The 20,400-nt window shown below is 43.4% G+C and overlaps 1 protein-coding gene across 1 annotated transcript in view; it reads left to right on the top strand.

Annotated features, from left to right (window-relative positions):
• ZFYVE1 (zinc finger FYVE-type containing 1) overlaps positions 1-20,400 on the top strand; it is a 51,242-nt gene that overhangs the window by 1,537 nt on the left and 29,305 nt on the right. The window contains exon 2 of the mRNA XM_084892813.1: positions 1,477-2,439. Within this exon, the coding sequence (XP_084748939.1) occupies positions 1,927-2,439 (513 nt within the window). The 5' untranslated portion in view covers positions 1,477-1,926. The remainder of the gene's footprint in view (positions 1-1,476; positions 2,440-20,400) is intronic.

Below are 20,400 nucleotides of genomic sequence, written 5' to 3' on the forward strand. Positions count from 1 at the left end.
AACTGAATGAAGAGAAAATTTCTGTCTGGGAAATAAAGTAGCAAAGTCTTAGATGCCTTGGGCCTAGAGGTAGTGGTTATTTTCGAAGGACAACTTGACCATAATTTTGAGAAGAAATTGCTAGGTCAGAATGAACCAGTGTAAATTAAAAAAAAATTTTTTTAAATTGACTTTATTTTTATTTTTTTTTTAAATATATATTTTATTGATTTTACACAGAGAGGAATTGAGAGGGACAGAGAGTTAGAAACGCCAATGAGAGAGAAACATCGGCCAGCTGCCTCCTGCACATCCCCCACTGGGGATGTGCCCGCAACCAAGGTACATGCCCTTGACCAGAATCGAACCCGGGACCCTTCAGTCCGCAGGCCGACGCTCTACCACTGAGCCAAACCGGTCCCGGCTTTTTAAATTGACTTTAGAGCACATGTGTCAAACACAAGGCCCGCGGGCCAAATCCAGCCCGCCAGGCCTTGCAATGTGGCCTGCACCGCGCTGTCATCACTGCACTCCGCTGTCAGTTTATGACATTGTCAGTTTATGACTGTTCAGTAAACCATTCGGCCCGCAATTTAGGCTGGATTTTAGATTTTGGCCCCTTCTCTGATTGAGTTCGACACCCCTACTTTAGAGAGAGAAAGGAAGTGGAATAGAGAAATAGAAAAGAAACATCCGATGAGAGGGAAACCTCTTATCAGCTACCTCCTGCACGCCTCCTACTGGTGATGGTGCCTGCAACCCGTGCATGTGTCCTGACCCAGAATCTATTCAGTGATCTCTTGGTTCATGGGTTGATGCTCAACCAGTGAGCTAAGTTGGCAAGGTTGAGCCAGTGTAAATTTTACAAGCAAGAATGAAATTTTTTACAGGAGTTTTGGTGTTGTATTTAATCACAGTCTTTTCTTTTTTAATTCTCACCTGAGAGTATTTTATTTTTTTCAGTGATTTTTTTTGTCTTCCTTTCAAAGATGGAACTCTTCACAAATTTGCATGTCATCCTTGCCCAGGGGCCATGCCAATCTTCTCTGTATTGTTCCAATTTTAGTATATGTGCTGCTGAAGCCAACACTCCACTGATTGTTTAAAACAATTGTTTATTGTTGAAATTATTATATATGTCCCCTTTTCTCCCCCTATTGACCTCCTCGGGCCCCAGTGATTTTTTTTTTAATTAATTTTTTTTTTTTTTTTTTTTTTTTTTAGAGAGAGGAGAGGATGGAGGAGGGGTGGGGAGAGAGAGAGAAAGAGAGAAACACTGATGTGAGTGAGTCACATCGATTGGTTGCCTCCTGCACTTACCCCAATGGGGCTGGGGATCAAGCCTGCAACCGAGGTCCATGCCCTTCACTGGGAATTGAACTCGAGCCCTTGGGTCCAGTGGTTGATGCTCTAATCATTGAGTAAACTGGCCAGGGCTTTTTTTTGGTGTACTTCTGTTTTTAGATGAGTGAAATCCTTTTCCTTCCTTTATTTTAGGTTACCCCCGAAGTTTTGACTTGCGGTTGGATTATATTGAAGCGCTTCTGACCACTCTCTTTCCTTACCAAAACCTTGTGCTTGAGGCCCAACTAATGAGTCCACCTCAGTGAGCCAGCAGCTCTCCCTCTGTGATAGCCATAACAGACCCTTCCAGGTTAATTCGGACCACATATTTGTCTGCGCTTTATGGAGGACGAAACCAGCAAACCAAATGAACATTGCTGCTGATACCGAAGCCCTGGTGGCAGAAAGTTAAAAACTTGAACATCTGTGAGCGTGTGAAGCATTCTAACGGGACCCTGAATGTGTGTGTGTGTGTGTGTGTGTGTGTGTGTGTGTGTAAGTAAGTGTGAAGGGTAAGGTGTTCAGAACCCTGTGGTAGTTCTGTGTGGTCTTCGTCCTCAGAGCCTCTGTCCTCACTGCTGGGGAGAGCCCAGCGGCTGTTGTATGGTGGCTGATTTCCTCACCAGCCTGAGGATGAGTGCTCAGACCCCCCCGGTGCAGAAGGGCCTGAACCCGGGGCTCCTGTGCCAGGAGAGCTACGCCTGCAGCGGCAGCGACGAGGCTGTCTTCGAGTGCGACGAGTGCTGCAGCCTGCAGTGTCTCCGCTGCGAGGAGGAGCTGCACCGGCAGGAGCGCCTGAGGAACCACGAGCGGATCAGACTCAAGCCCGGCCACGTCCCTTACTGCGACCCCTGCAAGGGCCCCAACGGCCATTCGCCGGGGGTGAGGCAGAGGGCGGCGGTGAGGTGCCAGGCCTGCAAGATCAACTTGTGCCTGGAGTGCCAGAAGAGGACTCATGCTGGGGGTAACAAGAGGAGACACGCCGTCACTGTCTACCATGTCCCGAAGGCCCAGGAGTTACTGGAGGAAGAGGAGATGGACGAGGAGACCAAGAGGAAGAAGATGACCGAGAAGGTGGTGAGCTTCCTCCTCGTAGATGAAAATGAGGAAATTCAGGTGAGCCCTTGGGGTGTCATGTGGGGGTGGTGGGGCAGGTCGGTCGTTGGAAGGCAGCTCTCAAAAGGGGAGTCTAGGAGGAGCTCCCGTTGTAAGCATTAGGAGGCAGGACCCCTGAAAGCTTAAATTGCAAGGAGTCGGGTTTAGTTTCTTACCACGTTGTGTGACTTCGGGCTCGCGCGCTCTCTCTCTCTTTTTCTTTTTTGACTGAATTTCTTCTCTGATCCTCAGTTTTTTCATCTATAAATTGGGAACGTTGAGACTTCATTGGCTGCTGGGAGGATGAAATGGCAGTTTTGTTTAGCTTATTGCATAATAAGTGCTCAGTATCTGATAGCTGTTATTATTATTAGGAAGAACTGATTTAGAACCGTTTTCTGAACGAGAACACTCTGGCAAGTTGTGAATGATGAGGGATTCTACCTGTGCAGGGACAGAAACGGTGAAAGTGAGTGCCATGGGAGCGTTAGGCAATAAGAATCCATGACTGGTTCCCTCCCGCACGCTCCGTACTGGGGACTGAGTGTGCAACCCCGGCAGGTGCCCTGACTGGGACTCAGACCATGATTTCCTGGGTCAATGTTCAGCCACTGAGCCACACCTGCCGGTCTTGAAAAAGTGGCATTTGAGCCCTCGCAGGTTTGGCTCAGTGGATGGAGTGTCGGCCTGCAGACTGAAGGGTTCCGGGTTGATTCCAGGCAAGGGCACATGCTTGGGTTTCAGGCTTGATGCCCAGTCCGGGGCATGCAGGAGGCAGCAGATCAATGATTCTCTCTCATCATTGATGTTTCTCCCTCTCTCCCTCTCCCTCTCCCTCTCCCTTCCTTTCTGAAATCAGTAACAATATATATATATGGCATTTGAGCCCTGGTTGGTGTGGCTCGGTAGGAGTGTTTGTGCACTGAAGGTGGCGGTTCACTTCCTGGTCAAGGCATATACCTAGGTTGTGGTTCAGAGTATGGGAGGCAACACATACATGTGTGTCTCTGATGTTTCTGTATCTCTATCCTCTCTCCCCCTCTCTCTATCTTTATCTCTCTTTCTCTTTCTACCATTTCCATCCCTTCCTCCCTCCCGGAATTAATTAATTAATTAATTAATTTTTATTTTTAAAATATATTTTAAAAATATATTTTTATTTCGGCCCTCTCTGAATTTAATTAAAAAAGTTTTAGAGCCAAAACCGGTTTGGCTCAGTGGATAGAGCGTCGGTCTGCGGACTGAAAGGTCCCAGGTTCGATTCCGGTCAAGGGCATGTACATTGGTTGCGGGCACATCCCCAGTAGGGAGTGTGCAAGAGGCAGCTGGTCAATGTTTCTCTCTCATCGACGTTTCTAGCTCTCTATCTCTCTCCCTTCCTCTCTGTAAAATATCAATAAAATATATTTTAAAAATAAATTTTTTTAGAAGTGGCATTTGGTAAGGATAGTATTTTCTCCAGACAGGCGGCTCCTCCCCCTCCTCCTCCTCCTCCCCCTCCTCCTCCTCCTCCTCCTCCTCCTCCTCCTCCTCCTCCTCCTCCCCCTCCTCCTCCCCCTCCTCCTCCTCCTCCTCCTCCTCCTCCTCCTCCCCCTCCTCCCTCCCCCCCTCCCCCCCCCCGTACGTAATAAAAACACTTTATTAAGAAGGCTTTGGAGTCAAAAAATAAAACTCTTGATACAGTTTTCTGAACCGTTAAGTCAGCTCAGCAAATATATAATCAGTAATTTAGCTGCGTAAGATTAAAGGTCCGTTACTTTAAAATAAAATATATTTTAGTTTTTAAAATTTATTCCATAAAGTACATACATATTTCCCTATAAATTTGCTACATATACACAAGAGGTAAAAAATAAAAGTAAAAAAACAAAACAAAAACAATTAAAAAAATTTAAAAAACGGACAACATAAAACCACAGCAGAAGAGGATTAATAATTAAAAATAAAAAAGTTAGAAATTTCTGGTTGGGACGCCCCTGTGCCCCTCCCCCATTCCCCCCCTCCGGCCTTCCTGGGGCTCACCTACAAAAGGGTGACCAGTTAGCCCCCAAAAGGGAGTGAAAAGGTAGTAAAAACGTCACCGTCCTCCTGGTGGAACTTTCTGCAGAGGCTTTACCACCCCGTAAAAACCACACCAGGCAGGCTCTTCTTACTGTCATGTGCAGGCTTCTGATCGGTAAAAGCCAGTGAGACACTTGGGATTACAGAAGGACTGTAGAACATTTGATTTGATTCTGAGGTGGGGAGAGGGTAGTATATGGCCACTAGGAGAGATTGGTGGTGTAATGTTTATACTTTGCAGAGAAGATGATATAAGGTCTGTGCTTTCGAGTGAAGGCTGCTTGATTCATATCCTGGCTCTAACCATGTTATAGCTTATTGGCTGTATAACCATGTTAAGTTATAAGCTCTGTGCCTTCTACTCCATAGTAGTGGTTGAGAGGATTCAAAGATATTAGGAATGGGGAGGATTTATCTTAAGGCCTGGCACATAGTGTCTACTACCAGTCTGTTGCAGTAGTTTGTTTTTTAATCTTTATTGTTGAAAATATTACATAGGCTCTCTTTTTCTCCCAGTTAATCTCTTCCAGCTAGCTTGCTCTCATTCTCCTCTCATCTCCCTCTTTTTTTTTTTTTTTTTTAATACAGTATATTTTTATTGATTTCATAGAGGAAGGGAGAGAGAGATAGGAACATCAATGATGAAAGAGAATCATTGATTGGCTGCCTCCCACTCTGCCCTAACCAGGGCTGGGATGGAGCCTGCAACCAAGATACGTGTCCTTGATAAGGACCCTTCAGTCCGAGGACCCACTCTCTTATCCACTGAACCCAAATTGGCTAGGGCTCTTGGGTCTCCTTCATAAAGGACCCATATAATTCCATCCACGAGGGCTTTATTCTAATGATCTAGTCACCTCCACAGGCCCCATCTCCTAATACCATCGTATTGGGGGTTAGATTTCAACATGTGAATTTCGGAGAGGATACAAACATTCCGTCTCCAGCATTGTATTTTATAGATGAGGACACCGACGCACAGAGAGATGAAGTAACTTGCCAAGATCAAGTTACAGTGAGTGGCAGCGGATTTGAACACAGGTATCTGGCTCTAAGCTCCTTGCTTTGTGACACTTCTGCTATCTCTGACCAATCATTTAAACTTTCTAATTAAGCTTCGGATGGTCAAAAGCATCAGATCACCAGTTCCTCATGGCTGCTGTAAAAATCAAATGAAAGAGCTGTGTATACAATAAATGTAAGACTTGTCATTGAAGAGCTCCTTCCTTATAGCAATAAATACTCATAAAAGAGAGAGAGAGAGAGAGAGAGAGAGAGAGAGAGAGAGAGAGAGAGAGAGAGAGAAAATACCAAAAAACAAAAAAAATTCTATGAGTTAGGACCCAACTTTGTTTTTATTTCTTGTTTCATGGCATCTGTGTACATAAGGAATATTTTAGAAGCTAATAGGCTGTTAATGTTATGTGTGGTTTCCTCAAATCCTATGGCCTGGAGTCTCCCAAGATTGTCGCTAGTGATTCAAATATTCAGTTTTTTTTGGAAAACTTAAAGGACAAAAAGTTACCTTTTAGAGGTGAAAATGTTTTATTACCATTCTGTTGTTGTCATTTGAGTGGATACTAGAATTATAAATTTGATGTGAGACTAACTTTTGGTCTCAGAAGTAGAAACTCATTTGTGGCCTGCTAGCCAAAGCCACTCAATAATTCATCACAGTTATTGACCAGATGTTATGTGCCAGCACTTTCTAGGTTCCAGGGATAAATGGTTAAAAAACTTGCTCCATGCCCTGACCAGTTTGGCTCAGTGGATAGAGCATCGGACTGCAGACATCGGACTGCTGATTGAAAGGTTCCAGGTTCGATTCCAGTCAAGGGCATGTACCTTGATTGTGGGCACATCTCCAGTAGGGGTGTGATGTTTCTGATCAATGTTTCTGATCAATGCTGATCAATGTTTCTGTCTCATCAGTGTTTCTAGCTCTCTACCCTTTCCCTTCCTCTCTGTAAAAAAATAAAAAAAAATATATTCAAAAAAACCGAAAAACTTGGTCCATGCCATCCTAGAACTTACTATTTAAGTGTGGAAAGCACAGTTCACATATGTAAAACACAAACAGATGGTTTAGTTGTAGTAAGTATTATTATTTTTATTGATAGATTTTAGCGAGAGAGAGGAAGAGGGAGAGAGAGCAACATCAATTTGAAGTTCCACTTAGTTACATATACATTGGTTGATTCTTGTATGTGCCCTGAACAGGGGATCGAACCTACAACCTTAGTGTTGATCTAACTAACTGAGCTACCCAGCCAGGACCTGAAGATGATTTGGAATCCACTCTTGCAGGATAGTCAGGGAAGGTTTTATTGTAGAGGTGACTTACAAGCAAAGATCTGATGATTGATAGTACCTGGGCAAACAGACCTCCAGAGGGAAATGGGAACAAAAAGAAGGTGGGATGGCATGTTTGAGTATGCCAGCGTGGCTGGAGTGAGTTGTAGCGTGTGTTAAGGAAACAGGTGCAGAAACAAGCAGGTGCCACATCACATGGGGCCTTGAGGACCCTAGAACCGTGGTTGGCAAACTGCGGCTCGAGAGCCACATGCGGCTCTTTGACCCCTTGAGTGTGGCTCTTCCACAAAATACCACGGCCTGGGAGAGTCTATTTTGAAGAAGTGGCGTTAGAAGAAGTTTAAGTTTAAAATATTTGGCTCTCAAAAGAAATTTCAATCTCTGTACTGTTGATATTTGGCTCTGTTGACTAATGAGTTTGCTGACCACTGCCCTAGAAATAACTGGATTACGAGGGTAATGAGAAGCACCTATCTGCTTTATGCTAGAGAGTCACATGATCTGATAGAAGTTTTTAAGAGAAGTCTCTTTCCTGGAGTGTGAAGACTAGATTGTGGTGATTGTAGGGGGACAAGGGTGAAAGCGGTGAAACCACTTAGGAGGCTATGGCAGAAGGTGAGGTGAGAGGTGGCTTAGATTTGGTGCTATCATTGACATGATGAAATGGAAAACATTAATGAATGCGGGACAAAGTTTGGATGTAAAATGAATGCTGATATATTGGGTGGAGGAGTGAGGGAATGAGAGAACTTAGTGGTGATGCCTGGGAATTTGGTTTGTGCAAATAGCACCTGCTTAATACCCCAACTTTTATTGAATCTATAAAACTAAAGGTCTTTAAGAACAAAATTTATACAATAAAGAGAGCTAAATTAGCCTCATTTGGTATTAAACTAACACAGTAATTCTCAACCAGGAGTGATTTTACCTCCTTAGGGGGCATTTGGCAATGTTTGGAGACACCTTTGCTTATCACAGATGGGGGAAGTGGTGGGTGTGCTACTGACAAGTGGGTAGAAGAAGTCAAGGTGCTGCTAAATATCTTACAGCGCTTAGGGCAGTTCTCCACAAAAAGAATTATTTGGCTCTAGCTGGTTTGGGTCAGTCATTAGACGTTGGCCCATGGTCTGAAGAGTCTTTGGGTTCGATTCTGGTCCAGGACACATACCTCAGTTGCAAGCTTGATCCCCATCCCCAGTTGGGGTGTGTGTGAGAGGCAACCAATTGATGTCTCTCACATCGTTGTTTCTCTCTCTGTGTCTCTCCTCCTCCCTTCCACTCTCTCTAAAAATCAAAGGGAAAAAAATATCCTTGGGCAAAGATTAACAAAAATAATAATTATCTGGTACAAAATGTCAGTAGTGCTGAGATTGGGAACCTGATCTAACAGATGAAGGTTTGGTTGAATAGGAGACCTGGATTCTAGTGAAGTGGAAAATATATCAGGAACTAAATATTTAATCGGTACACTAATTTTTTTCTCTCTCTTTCGGTTCTGTTCACTCCTCAGAAGTAATCTAGGTGAAATCAGTATTTCCTTTTGGCATATGAAATAGCTAAGCTTTCTGGGTTGTGTTCGTTGATTTTTCTAGGCCCAGAGTAGAATTGTGCTAGGAAAAACCAAAGGATTTAAGGACCTATCATTTACAGCCCTTAATAAGTAAATGATCCATACTGACAAGTCATTGTAATCTCTTGAAGTTAGAGACAACAACCTTAGCAAATAACTCAAAGGTTAGAAGAATAGTTCTAATAATTAGGGTTCTTAAAGAGAATAGTAGGAATTCAGATATCTTACCAGAATGTTTATTTGTAAATGGGAAAAAAGATTAAAATTTTTCTCTTCATTCTTATGTACACAGACATTTAAACCCTATACAAGTTGTTTTTTTTTTTCTTTTTCTTCCCCCCCCCCCCCCCAATCACCCCATTTTCCTCTTTGTCTCTTTTCTACAAACTTCCTATAACTGTCCTCTTTCCAAAAGGATAGAGCAGCAGCCTGACAGGAAATTTTCCTGTTTCCTCTTTATGCTGACGGACCCCTGACTGGGACCTTAGGAGAACCAGGGAGTTTTTCATGCCAGGAAACTCCTCATGCCCAGCAAGCAGGGTGCTGAGGAGGCCAGTGAGCCGGGTGGTCAATGAGGAGCTAAGAAAACACCCACCGGGCAGGCCCCCCTGACTCAGAAATGGACGGCCTCGGGCCCTCCCGGAAACGGGAGCCCAAGGGAGTTGTCTTTGTCCTTCCCTCAGCCAAGTCCGTGGTGGACCTCATCTCTCCGAGACCGTCCCTTTAAGAAGACCCATCCCGGTACTTGGCTGCGTCACTTGTTTACAGTCCCAGAATAGTGTGGCTCAGAATACTGGGACCTGGCTTTTTTTTTTTTTAAGTTGGCTAAAAGAGACATTATTTTAATGGGATCCAGGAGTGGAAAACAGCAGAGGATGTTTTCAGACTGCATGGGAATCCTGAACCACAAACTGGCTGTGCCAGCCTCCTCTGCCCGCGGCTCCTTGGCCCTTTCTCTGCTTCCGGGTCCAGGGTACCTTGCTGGGTGGGGCTGGCTCTTCCCAGGCCCTTTGGTTCAGACAGGCTGGCAGGAACCCCTTAGCTTCATTCTGGCCAGTAGGTCATGAGCCAGAGGGGTCATAATCTTCTACATTGTGGGACTTGCCCATTTTTCTCTCCCAATGGCCGAATTCTTGTAAGGACCAATTTTGGTGGTGTGGCTGTTAGCCTTTTGGTAAGTTCTGCTCAGAACATGAATATATATTTACTATTGGTTCTTAGGTGCTATAGTTTAAAAAGTAACACAAAGCCATAGGTCTGTCTGTTCAGGAGCTGTCTGTCAAAATAATAAGCAATAATTGGAGAAGTAGCAGAGGCTCCCTCCACACGACTACCGGCTTTTACTTCTAAAAGCCCAAGAAAAAGCCCTTTTTGTTTAGTCATAATGGTGGAGGGGGAGGCATTGTATGGGATTACTGGGCAATGCAGGGTTCAGGGTGACTCAGACAGGCAAAAACACGAAAGGCCCCTATTGTGTGCCTTCAGTTTCTGCCCTGCATCTTCGGAACTTTCTCAGTCTTGCGCTGTGGTGACAGGCTCCTGGCATCTAACCTGGGAGGCTGTTTTGTTTAGTGCAGGGCTGGTTTAAAATTTGACCCATATAAGCCATCAAAATCACTGTGAGTCAGCTTTTCAGGGAACCTATTTTTAACTATTTCAGGTTACCTCCAGTGTGTGCAATTCTGTTTTTTTCCTGGTCTGTCACTTCCTTAAAGTGATTGATTTTTTTCTTCTTCTTTTCTGGAATTGGGCACACATCTGGTTTTTTGAGTCTGGGGTAGTATAAGAGGAAGATTCTTATTCTGTTGACCTTGTATGTTTTCCCTGTGGATGCATCTCCTGGTCGTACCACCTTCGAGTTTATCCTGGAGCGTGGAAGGCCTTCTGAGGGAGAATCAGGCTGCAGTCTCCTGGGGAGTCTTGCTTGCTTTGGGAGGAGCGCCCATGAGATCATTTCTCTCTGGGCTTAGAGCTGCTGAATGGAGCACATTTGATTGGTGGAGGGAAGTCAGAGGGAAGCTAATGGATGAGACCCTGAAGAAGAGACTGTAGAAAGTTCCAGGCAAGAGGAATTGGGACGACCTGTGGGCAGGCAGGACATAGCAGGATTTCTGGAGGCAGGAAAGGGTGGCTGCTTCCTTGGAGGATGTTTTGTTCATTTTGCTTCTCTTTCCAATGACTGTTGGCCAGAAATGAAGAGGCTCTGTTTAAACAGTTTGTGTGGTTGTCTTGGTAGTGGCTCGCGTCCTGCGGCAGGAGAGTGTGTATACCAGCCATATGTAAGCACTTGACCTCTGCCTTGACTTCACTGGAGGAGGATTCTACTTCCCAGCAGCTCTGGAAATGTCCCCCTCTTCTGATTTCCTCCTACTTGTGGCTGAATTTTTGCTGTCTTCCCCAGGGAATTTGAGTCTAGATGGTGGAATGCTTGAGCAGAACTGACAGAGCTTGATTCTGACATGTAGGCACGACACCCCAGCCTCAGGTGAAGAGAGCCGTTCAGCAGTCCAAGGGTATTTTAGAAATTCCTCTGCTTTCCAGCCCAGTCGCTTCTGCCTATTGAATATGTCATCCTTATGACTAAAGTGTTTTCCATAACCTCTCATAACCTTTTCCAAAGAGCTCAGTTCAGTTTACATGTGTCCTTTAACAACAGTCATAAACTTTTATTGAGTGTCAATTATGTGCCTTATTAGTTGGAGTAATCTCTGGAAAATCTGTCACTTTGGGGGGAGGGGGTGGTTTCTGTCTAGAGCTAAACAAATGATTTCAGGTTTATTTTCTGTTTTTCATTGTTCGTGACATTCCTTTTCCTTTTATTACCACAGAAAATTAAGTTTGATCCATTTTTTTTTAAAGGATTGACCTAAATTTTGGCATTAAAAGAGCAGCCTTCCCTGACCATCATATTAATAAGAACAACCCTTATCCCCACCTTGTAGTCCTAGTCTTAGATCCCTATTTTTTTTTCATACCATTTATCACCATTTAAAAAATATATATATATTTTATTGATTTTTCACAGAGATGAAGGGAGAGGAATAGAGAGCTAGAAACACCGATTAGAGAGAAACATCGATCAGCTGCCTCCTGCACACCCCCTACCGGGGATGTGCGCACAACCAATGTACACGCCCTTGACCGGAATCGAACCCAGGACCTTTCAGTCCGCAGACAGACGCTCCATCCACTGAGCCAAACCGGTTTAGGCACTTATCACCATTTTACATGACATAACAAGACTTTTAAAAATAAACTCTTTTGTGGTATAATTTACACATTGTAAGTGTACCGTTGTATGAGTTTTGACAAATATATGTACATGAGTAACCCCCCTACCCCCCATCAAGGTCAAGGTAGAGAACATTTCTACCCCCCCCCAGAAGGTTCCCTTGTGCCATTTTATTAATTAACTAATTTTTAAAAATATATTTTATTTATTTTTTACAGAGAGGAAGGGAGATAGAGAGCTAGAAACATCGATGAGAGAGAAACATCGACCAGCTGCCTCCTGCACACCCCCCACTGGGGATGTGCCTGCAACCAATGTACATGCCCTTGACTGGAATCGAACCCGGGACCTTCCAGTCCGCAGACCGATGCTCTACTGCTGAGCCAAACCGGTTTCGGCTAATTAACTAATTTAAAAAAATATATATTTTATTGATTTTTCAGAGTGGAAGAGAGAGGGATAGAGAGTTAGAAACATTGATGAGTGAGAATCATCAATCAGAGGATCCAAGATGGTTGCTCAGGTAGACACCTAACCACAGCAGCACACAACAATTTCAATGGAATACAACTAAAATGTAGAGTAGACATTGCCCAGAGAATCATCAATCAGTTGCCTCTTGCACACCCCCTACTGGGGATGTGCCCTCAACCAAGGTACATGCCCTTGACCGGAATCGAACCTGGGACCTTTCTGTTCGTAGGCCGACGCTCTATCCACTGAGCCAAACTGGTTTCGCCTAATTAACTAATTTTAAAGATTCCTAATTGATTTTTGGAGAAAGAGGAAGGGAGAAGGAGAGAAAGAGAGAAACATCGATGTGAGAGAGAATCAGCAGTCAGCTGCTTCCTACATGCCCTCAAGCCAGCAACTGGGCATGTGCCCTGACTGGAATCAGACAGTGATTTTCTGGTTCAAAGGTCGACACAAAACCACTGAGCCACGCTGGCTGGACTGGGCAGTGATTTTTACCTCTTCTGTTTATCAGCATCCAGACAGTGTTTGGCACACAGTATGTACTCAAATAAATAAATATAACATTTAATTCAACAAACATTTAATTAGTGCCTACTATGTGCTGACAACTGGGGGAAATACAAAGTGACAGTAGGGCCGAAGCCGGTTTGGCTCAGTGGTAGAGCATCAGTCTGCGGACTGAAAGGTCCCAGGTTCGATTCCGGTCAAGGGCATGTACATTGGTTGTGGGCACATCCCCGGTAGGGGGTGTGCAAGAGGCAGCTGGTCGATGTTTCTCTCTCATCGACATTTCTAGCTCTCTCTCTCTCTCTTTCCCTTCCTCTCTGTAAAAAATCAATAAAATATATTTAAAAAAAACACACACACACACACACACAAACAAAGTGACAGTAGGACTCTGAATTTGATGAGAGGACAGTCTAGTGGTAGTAGAAGACAAATACATAGAATAAGGTGTATAATGTCAGAGTGTTATGGAGGAAATATGGCCATTCAGAAGAGGGTGTTATCGCTGGAGGAGTTTCTGTTGTTAATTGACTTTAAAATAGTTATATGCTATATTCTTACTTAACCACAGCTCTACTATCTCATTCCATATTGAATAGAAACAGACCCCTCTCAGTTTCAGACTCAGACACCAAAGTTCTCCTTATAAAGCTGTGTCATCTACTAAGATCTTCGGCATAAACTGTGAGAAGAGCACTTTAGTAAGTCTCTGGTGTAGGGATAATTCTTGGAATCATTATTCTGAAGACTGAATGCTTTCTTATGCATAATATATGCATTATATAACCTTATAACAGCTTTTCCCCCTCATTAAATTGAAGATCCATCCTTTTGAGGGAGGGAGTGGTAAATACTGAGTATCTTCCTTGTCCCATTATCCCTAATTCTATAAAGAGGCATTTATTGGAAAACTTCCTTCAGGAGGGTTTTTAATTGGGATAATGGAATGCAAATTCTGTAGTAGCTGCAATATCTGGCCTGGAGGTAGACCAGATAGCTACAGCAATAATGTCAGTCAACACTTCTCTAGCATTTACTGCATGCCTCCACTGTGCAGAGTGCTTGATGTACATGTCACTTAATCCTCACAGCAAGGTGAGGTTCAGATAAATAAAATAACTTCTTTAAGGTTATTCTAAAGTCAGTGAGTGGTGGAGACTGGTTGGGTGAACACTTAATGGTAATATGGACTGTTTCGTTCTAAAGAGCCTGTAGCACCTGCATTTTTGCTGAGTTTCTTAATTTTTAAAAAACAAATACGTGTTGATTTCCTATTATGTGTCAGGCCCTGTGCTGGGGCTGCAGGGGTGAACAATACAGACCAGACCCCTTGCTAGCATGGAGTACATTCTATTTGGGAATCTCAGAACCAGAATGATGTTAACAGAGGTGAAGGGTTGAGAATGAAGACTTTGAAAAAGAGAAGGGTTGAGTAAGTTATTCCTGGTAAAATTCAGGTAGAGGTAGACTTGAACTAGTACTCTTATCTTCTGTCTAGCCTCATATTTTATTTTTTTTAAAAAATATATTTTATTGATTTTTTACAGAGAGGAAGGGAGAGAGAGAGTTAGAAACATCGATGTGAGAAAAACACCGATCAGCTGCCTCCTGCACACCCCCTACTGGGGATGTGCCGGCAACCAAGGTCCATGCCCTTGACCGGAATCGAACCCAGGACCTTTCAGTCCGCAGGCTGACGCTCTATCCACTGAGCCAAACTGATTTCGGCGATATACACTTCTTTTAGGATAGAATGAGAGGCCTTTTTCTGAACTCTCTGGTTTAGAGAAACAGGTTTACTAGAACTTTCTGGCAGTAGAGGTTTGCTATTGAAATGGAGCCTCCTTATCATTTGGGCTTTCAAATTAGAGTGGCCACTGACTGGTTGACATTGTTTAAGTAAAATCCTGTTTGAAAATTAGGTCATGAGCTTAAATCATTGCCTGGAGCATTTTTCTTTTTCTTTTTTTTTCTTTTTTTTTTTTGCATTTTTTATTATTATTATTTTTTAATTTCTTTATTGATTAAGGTATCACATATTTGTCCTCAACCCCCCATTCCAATCCTCCACCCTCCCCACTCATGCCCCAACCCCCTACTATTCTTGACCACTGGTTAGGCTCATATGTGTGCACATAAGTCCTTTGGTTGATCTCTTCCTTTTGTCCCCACCCTCCCTCTGAGGTCCGACAGTCTGATCCGTGGCTCCTTATCTCTGGGTCTGTTCTTGTTCATCAGTCTATGTTGTTCACCATTTCCCCTAGATGAGTGAGATCATGTCCTATTGGAAATATAAGAAATGAGACAAGCAATAATCATTATGCTGAAAGGCATATGAATCAGTCTGTAGTGAGTTTTTTCTTTTCTTTCTATTTAAAAATATATTTTATTGATTTTTACAGAGAGGAAGAGAGAGGGATAGAGAGTTAGAAAGATCAATGAGAGAGAAACATCGATCAGCTGCCCCCTGCACATTCCCTATTGGGAATCTATCCCATAACCAAGGTACATGCCCTTGGCTGGAATCAAATCTGGAACCAAACCTAGAACCCTTCTTTAGTCCGAGGGCAGAAGCTCTATCCACTAAGGAACATTTTTCAATGTGAAGAAAGTAACGGACTTTTCAAGGAAGAGTTCCTTCACTTTCCACTTCCCCTTTCCCTTCCCTGCAATAAGGAAACTGTAACCCAAGTTCCATACCTGTGCTCGTCTCTTAATTAAATGAAATGTCAAGTTATAGTTTCCTTTTGGGATAGTGGTCCCAGTTCTAATAAGACCAAGAATCTGGTTGGTTTCAGTGGGCTCAGCAAAATGGAATGAAAGCAAAGTAAAGTGGAGGCCAAAACAGAAAAGTAATGAAGAGGAACTGAACTTTGGGAATTAGTATCGACTTAGACTGTTGTTTTTTTTTAAAAAAAAATATATTTTATTGGCCGGGACCGGTGTGGCTCAGTGGATAGAGCATCGGCCTGCGGACTGAAAGGTCCCGGGTTCGATTCCGGTCAAGGGCATGTACAATTTAATTTCAGGAGTCCGACTGTGTTCTGTTGAACTTTACTTTTCCAAGGCTCTTTCCCCATCTCTTGCTTTTCCCTTCCCAGGTCTCCTTGCGGGCACATCCCCATTGGGGGGTGTGCAAGAGGCAGCTGATGGATGATTCTCTCACATCAATGTTTCTAACTCTCTATCCCTCTCTCTTCCTCTCTGTGAAATATCAATAAAAATATATTTAAAATATATATATATTTTATTGATTTTTTACAGAGAGGAAGGGAGATGGATAGAGAATTAGAAACAACTATGAGAGAGAAGCATAGATCAGCTGCCTCCTGCACACTCCCTATTGGGTATGTGCCTACAACCAAGGTACATGCCCTTGACCGGAATCAAACCTTGGACCCTTGAGTCCGCAGGCTGACACTCTATCCACTGAGCCAAACTGGTTAGGGCTTAGACTGGGTTTTATTTTTTATTTATTTATTTTTTATTAATCCTCACTTTGGATATTTTTCATTGTTTTTTAGAGAGAGTGGGAGAGGAAGAGAGACAGAGAGAAACATTGATGTAAGAGAGACACATTGATTGGTTACCTCTCACACACACCCCAGCCAAGGTCAGGGATCAAACCTGCAACTGAGGTATGTGCCCTTGATGGGAATCGGACCCAGGACCCTCCAGTCTGCAGGCCAATGTTCTAGCTACTGAGCCAAACCGGATAGGGCAACTTAGACTAGTTTTAGAATCTCAATGGAGAGGTATAAAATAATCTATTGGGTCTTAGCGGTGTGTCTCAGTGGGTTGAGCATCATCCTGTGCATAGAAAGCTCGCTAGTTCCATTCCTGGTCAGGGCACATGCCCAGGTTGCAGCTTGATCTCTGGATAAGGTGTGTGTGGGAGGCAGCCAATCGATGTTTCTCCCTCACATTGATGTTTTTCTCTCTCTCCCCCTATCCCTTCCCCACCCCTAAAACAAATAAAAACATATTTAAAAAATAAATCTTTTTGGTTCAGGGGTGGAATTTATGATAGGCATTAGATTGTTATTGAAAGCAAGCAAGTGTCCCTTAGCTCTTTCTATTGCTTTGGGTTAGGAGCTGATTTTTGCCCTTGGCCACGTGGAACAAACATCTTTATAAAGATTTGAAGGACTGTATGATTGTAGTTGGTACCAATTAGATCCTTTTCACCCCTTGAGGCCAAAACGGAAAGAACCTCAATGCTGAGCTACTTGCCTTGCGATTGTTTTCTGTTGTCTTTGGTGTTTAATTTCAGGAGTCCGACTGTGTTCTGTTGAACTTTACTTTCCAAGGCTCTTTCCCCATCTCTTGCTTTTCCCTTCCCAGGTCTCCTCAGAACAAAGCCCATGCGGTTGGTCATTCTTCCTGGAGGATTCTGGGAGGGCTAAGAAGGAATTTCTTAAGGGAGATTGTCATCATTCTGGGTCAGAGGTTGACTGCTGGATCCTTTTCACTACCATAAACTGCTCTGAATTCTAACTTGGAACAATGAAGTTCACTGAGTACTGTTATTTTTCATTTTAGAAACTCTACTTAAAACTCAACACAAAGTGAAAAGCTTTGTGAGTGAGATGAAGAGGTATACTGTTTGGTTTCTTGAAGATGTGTATGCAGTTAGATGCCAACTTTACTAAGAGTCAACTATAAAGCCAGAATGAATGGTAATACGTTGTTTTGATTTGAGGGAGAGGAAAGAAGTTATCAGAAGCAAGCAGCAAGCATTTCTTAGGTAGAATCAGTGTAGACTTCACCCTTGCTGATTGAGTACCTGAATGAGCAACTTCTGAGCACCAAGCAGGTCCCAGCCCAGCTGCTGCTCAGTGCCCCTGGATGTTTTCCCAGTGCTGGTCTTTAAATATTAACAGCCAGGATTTATTGAGCGCTTACTTTGTGCCAGGCGCTGTGCTATGCAAAGTGGGATCATTGATTGCAAACAGGAAGAACCAGTGGAGCAGGAGCCTTGTCCCTTCTGGCCCTTTCCTTCCCTCATGAAAGGGAGTCTTCTTATTTTTACTTTTCCCTCCCCTGACTGAAAACCAGTCTTGCTGCCTCCTAGGCCTAGGCTGTTCTCTCCTGGCTCATTTAAATATGAATTGAGTAGTAAAAATGGGAGCAAAATTATGTGAAAGATACTGGAAGGAAAAATGAACCATGTTTTCTGTTTTCAAGGCACATTCTTATTTATCTATTTGATTAGCAACCACTACCCTGTCAAGGGAGGCAAAAGTGGTTATATCCCCATTTTACACATAAAAAATGCAGTCAGTGTTGAAACCGGTTTGGCTCAGTGGTAGAGCGGTCTGCGGACTGAGGGGTCCCAGGTTCGATTCCGGTCAAGGGCATGTACGTTGGTTGCGGGCATATCCCCGGTTGGGGGTGTGCAAGAGGCAGCTGGTCGATGTTTCTTTCTCATTGACGTTTCTGGCTCTCTATCTCTCTCCCTTCCTCTCTGTAAAAAATCAATAAAATATATATTAAAAAAAAAAAAAGCAGTCAGTGCATGTTAAATGATTAGCCAGGGCAGTCAGCCTATGGCCCTGGCTGGTGTGGCTCAGTTGGTTGAAGCATTGTTCTTGTGTACTAGAAGGTCTCGGCTTGGATTCCCACTCAGGGCACATTCCCACCCAGGTTGCAGATTAGATTCCCGGTCGGAGTGCGTGTATGGGAGGCAAACAGTCCATGTGTCTTATGTTAATGTTTGTCCCTCCCTCAAATCAATTAATAGGAAAAAAACAAAAAAAACAAAAAACAAAACCCAGCCTAGAGTTTTGAGCTTCTCCCAGAATTCTTTGCTCTAGACTCAGTTGTATATGCCCAACACATGAACAGATGTGTTTAATACAATACCCCAGGATACCAAGTGCCCAAACAATGTCCCAGATGCTTATAGGGAGTGTTTTATTTTCATCCCAAATGAATTTATATATGTTATGTACATCATTTAGTCAGCACTTAATCAATATGAGTAATGAGACATTTAATTCTGTATCTGAAGGTTCCCATGTGTCTCTTTATAGGTGCCTCCTCTTAACATATATGGGTACCAGTTGTGGGCTAACAGATTGATAACAGTAGATTTCTAGGGGAGAAAATCTTAAGCTGTACTCTTCAACCCTTATGGATACTGAGGACTGTTTGAGAAGGTGAATGGCTCTTGTGGTGGATCCTTGCTAGTAGATGTTTATGGAGCTTTTAAAAATATATATTATTTTGTTGATTTCAGAGAGCAAGGGAGAGAGAAACTAATGATGAGAGAGAATCATTGATCGGTTGCCTCCTGCACTTGCCCCACTGGGGATTGAGCTGAAACCCGCCCATGTGCCCTGACCAGGGGTTGAACCATGACATTCTGGTTCATAGGTCAATGCTCAACCTCTGAGCCACACCAGCTGTGCTTTATGGAGCTTTTGTTTCTCCTGCTGGCCAACTTAGCAGCTGGGAACCAGACTGGTGGAGTGACACCAGTCTAAAATGGGCTGTTCTGAATGCAGAATCTCAGAGGGAAGGCGGGGGAAGATGGGTGGGTGGGAGGTAATCAACCGAAGACCATGTATGTATATATGCATAACCCATGGACATGGACAATTAGGTGGTGAAAGCCTGGGGTGGGCAGTGGGGCTGGGCTGGAGGGAGTTACTGGGGGGCAGGGAGGGGATATATGTAATATTTTCAACAATAAAGATTTAAAATAAATCAATAGAATGAACTGTTCATGTAACTTCTTGTTCCTCTCAGTTGTCTGGTAAACCACGAGCCCATTACCAGGTTGACTGAATGAGGCTGTGTGGTAAGCCCTGAGGAAGAAAAGGGGTGGAGAAAAGTGATTAAAATGGCAAACAGGGTGTCTGGCCTTCATTTATTCAATAGCTGGACATTGAACTCCTCTGTGTCACGTGGTGTTCCAATTGCTAGAGATGTAAAGAGAAAATAGACAGGGTCCTGCCCTAGGATATAGTGGGCATTTAGAAAATTATTAGTCTGATCACTAACATTAAGGCTCCTAACTATGTAACAATAGTGGCGTTATTAATAGAATGATGAGTGGTTTACCATCCTGAGGTTATGGGAAATGAGGGCTGATATGATCACATTCAGTGGTCTATTTACATTTCTCTAGCTGCTCTTTTTCAAACCAGCATACTTGAATATCAGGAAGGTATTTTTTTCTTATGGCTGGAGGATACTTGCTGTAAAGGTTCATCACTCTTTTACTTTTTGGATTAGGAATTTTGTTCTTGGGAATCTGTGTTCTGAGGGTAGTGGCCCTGAGAATCTTTTTGGAGCTCCTGATATTTCATTGGCACCAGGTCTCTTCCTTCCTGGCCTTTTTAAAATAGGTGTGTGTGTGTGTGTGTGTGTGTGTGTGTGTGTGTGTGTGTACATATATATGTAATACATATAATTATATATGTATAAATATAATTATTATTATTTTAGAGAGAGGGAAAGGAGGAAAGAGAGTAAAAGAGAAACATCAATATGAGAGAAATATTGATTGGTTGACTCCTGTACATGCCCCCACTGGGGTTGGAACCCTCAACCCAGGCATGTTCCCTGACTGGGAATATAGCTGGCAACCTTCTGGTTCACTAGGCGATGGTCCAACTGAGTCACACTGGGTAGGGCCTGGCATTATTTTTTTTTTTTTAAGTTTTTATTGATTTCAGAGAGGAAGGGAGAGGGAGAGGGTGATAGAAACATTAATGATTAGAGAGAATCATTGATCTGCTGTCTCCTACATGTCCCCCTTCCTCTCCCCCTTCCCACCCGCCCCCATAGGGGATTGAGCCTGCAACCCAGACAT

This window comes from Pipistrellus hanaki, assembly GCF_964339955.1.
Source record: "Pipistrellus hanaki genome assembly, chromosome: 1".
NCBI classification, from domain to species: Eukaryota; Metazoa; Chordata; class Mammalia; order Chiroptera; family Vespertilionidae; genus Pipistrellus; species Pipistrellus hanaki.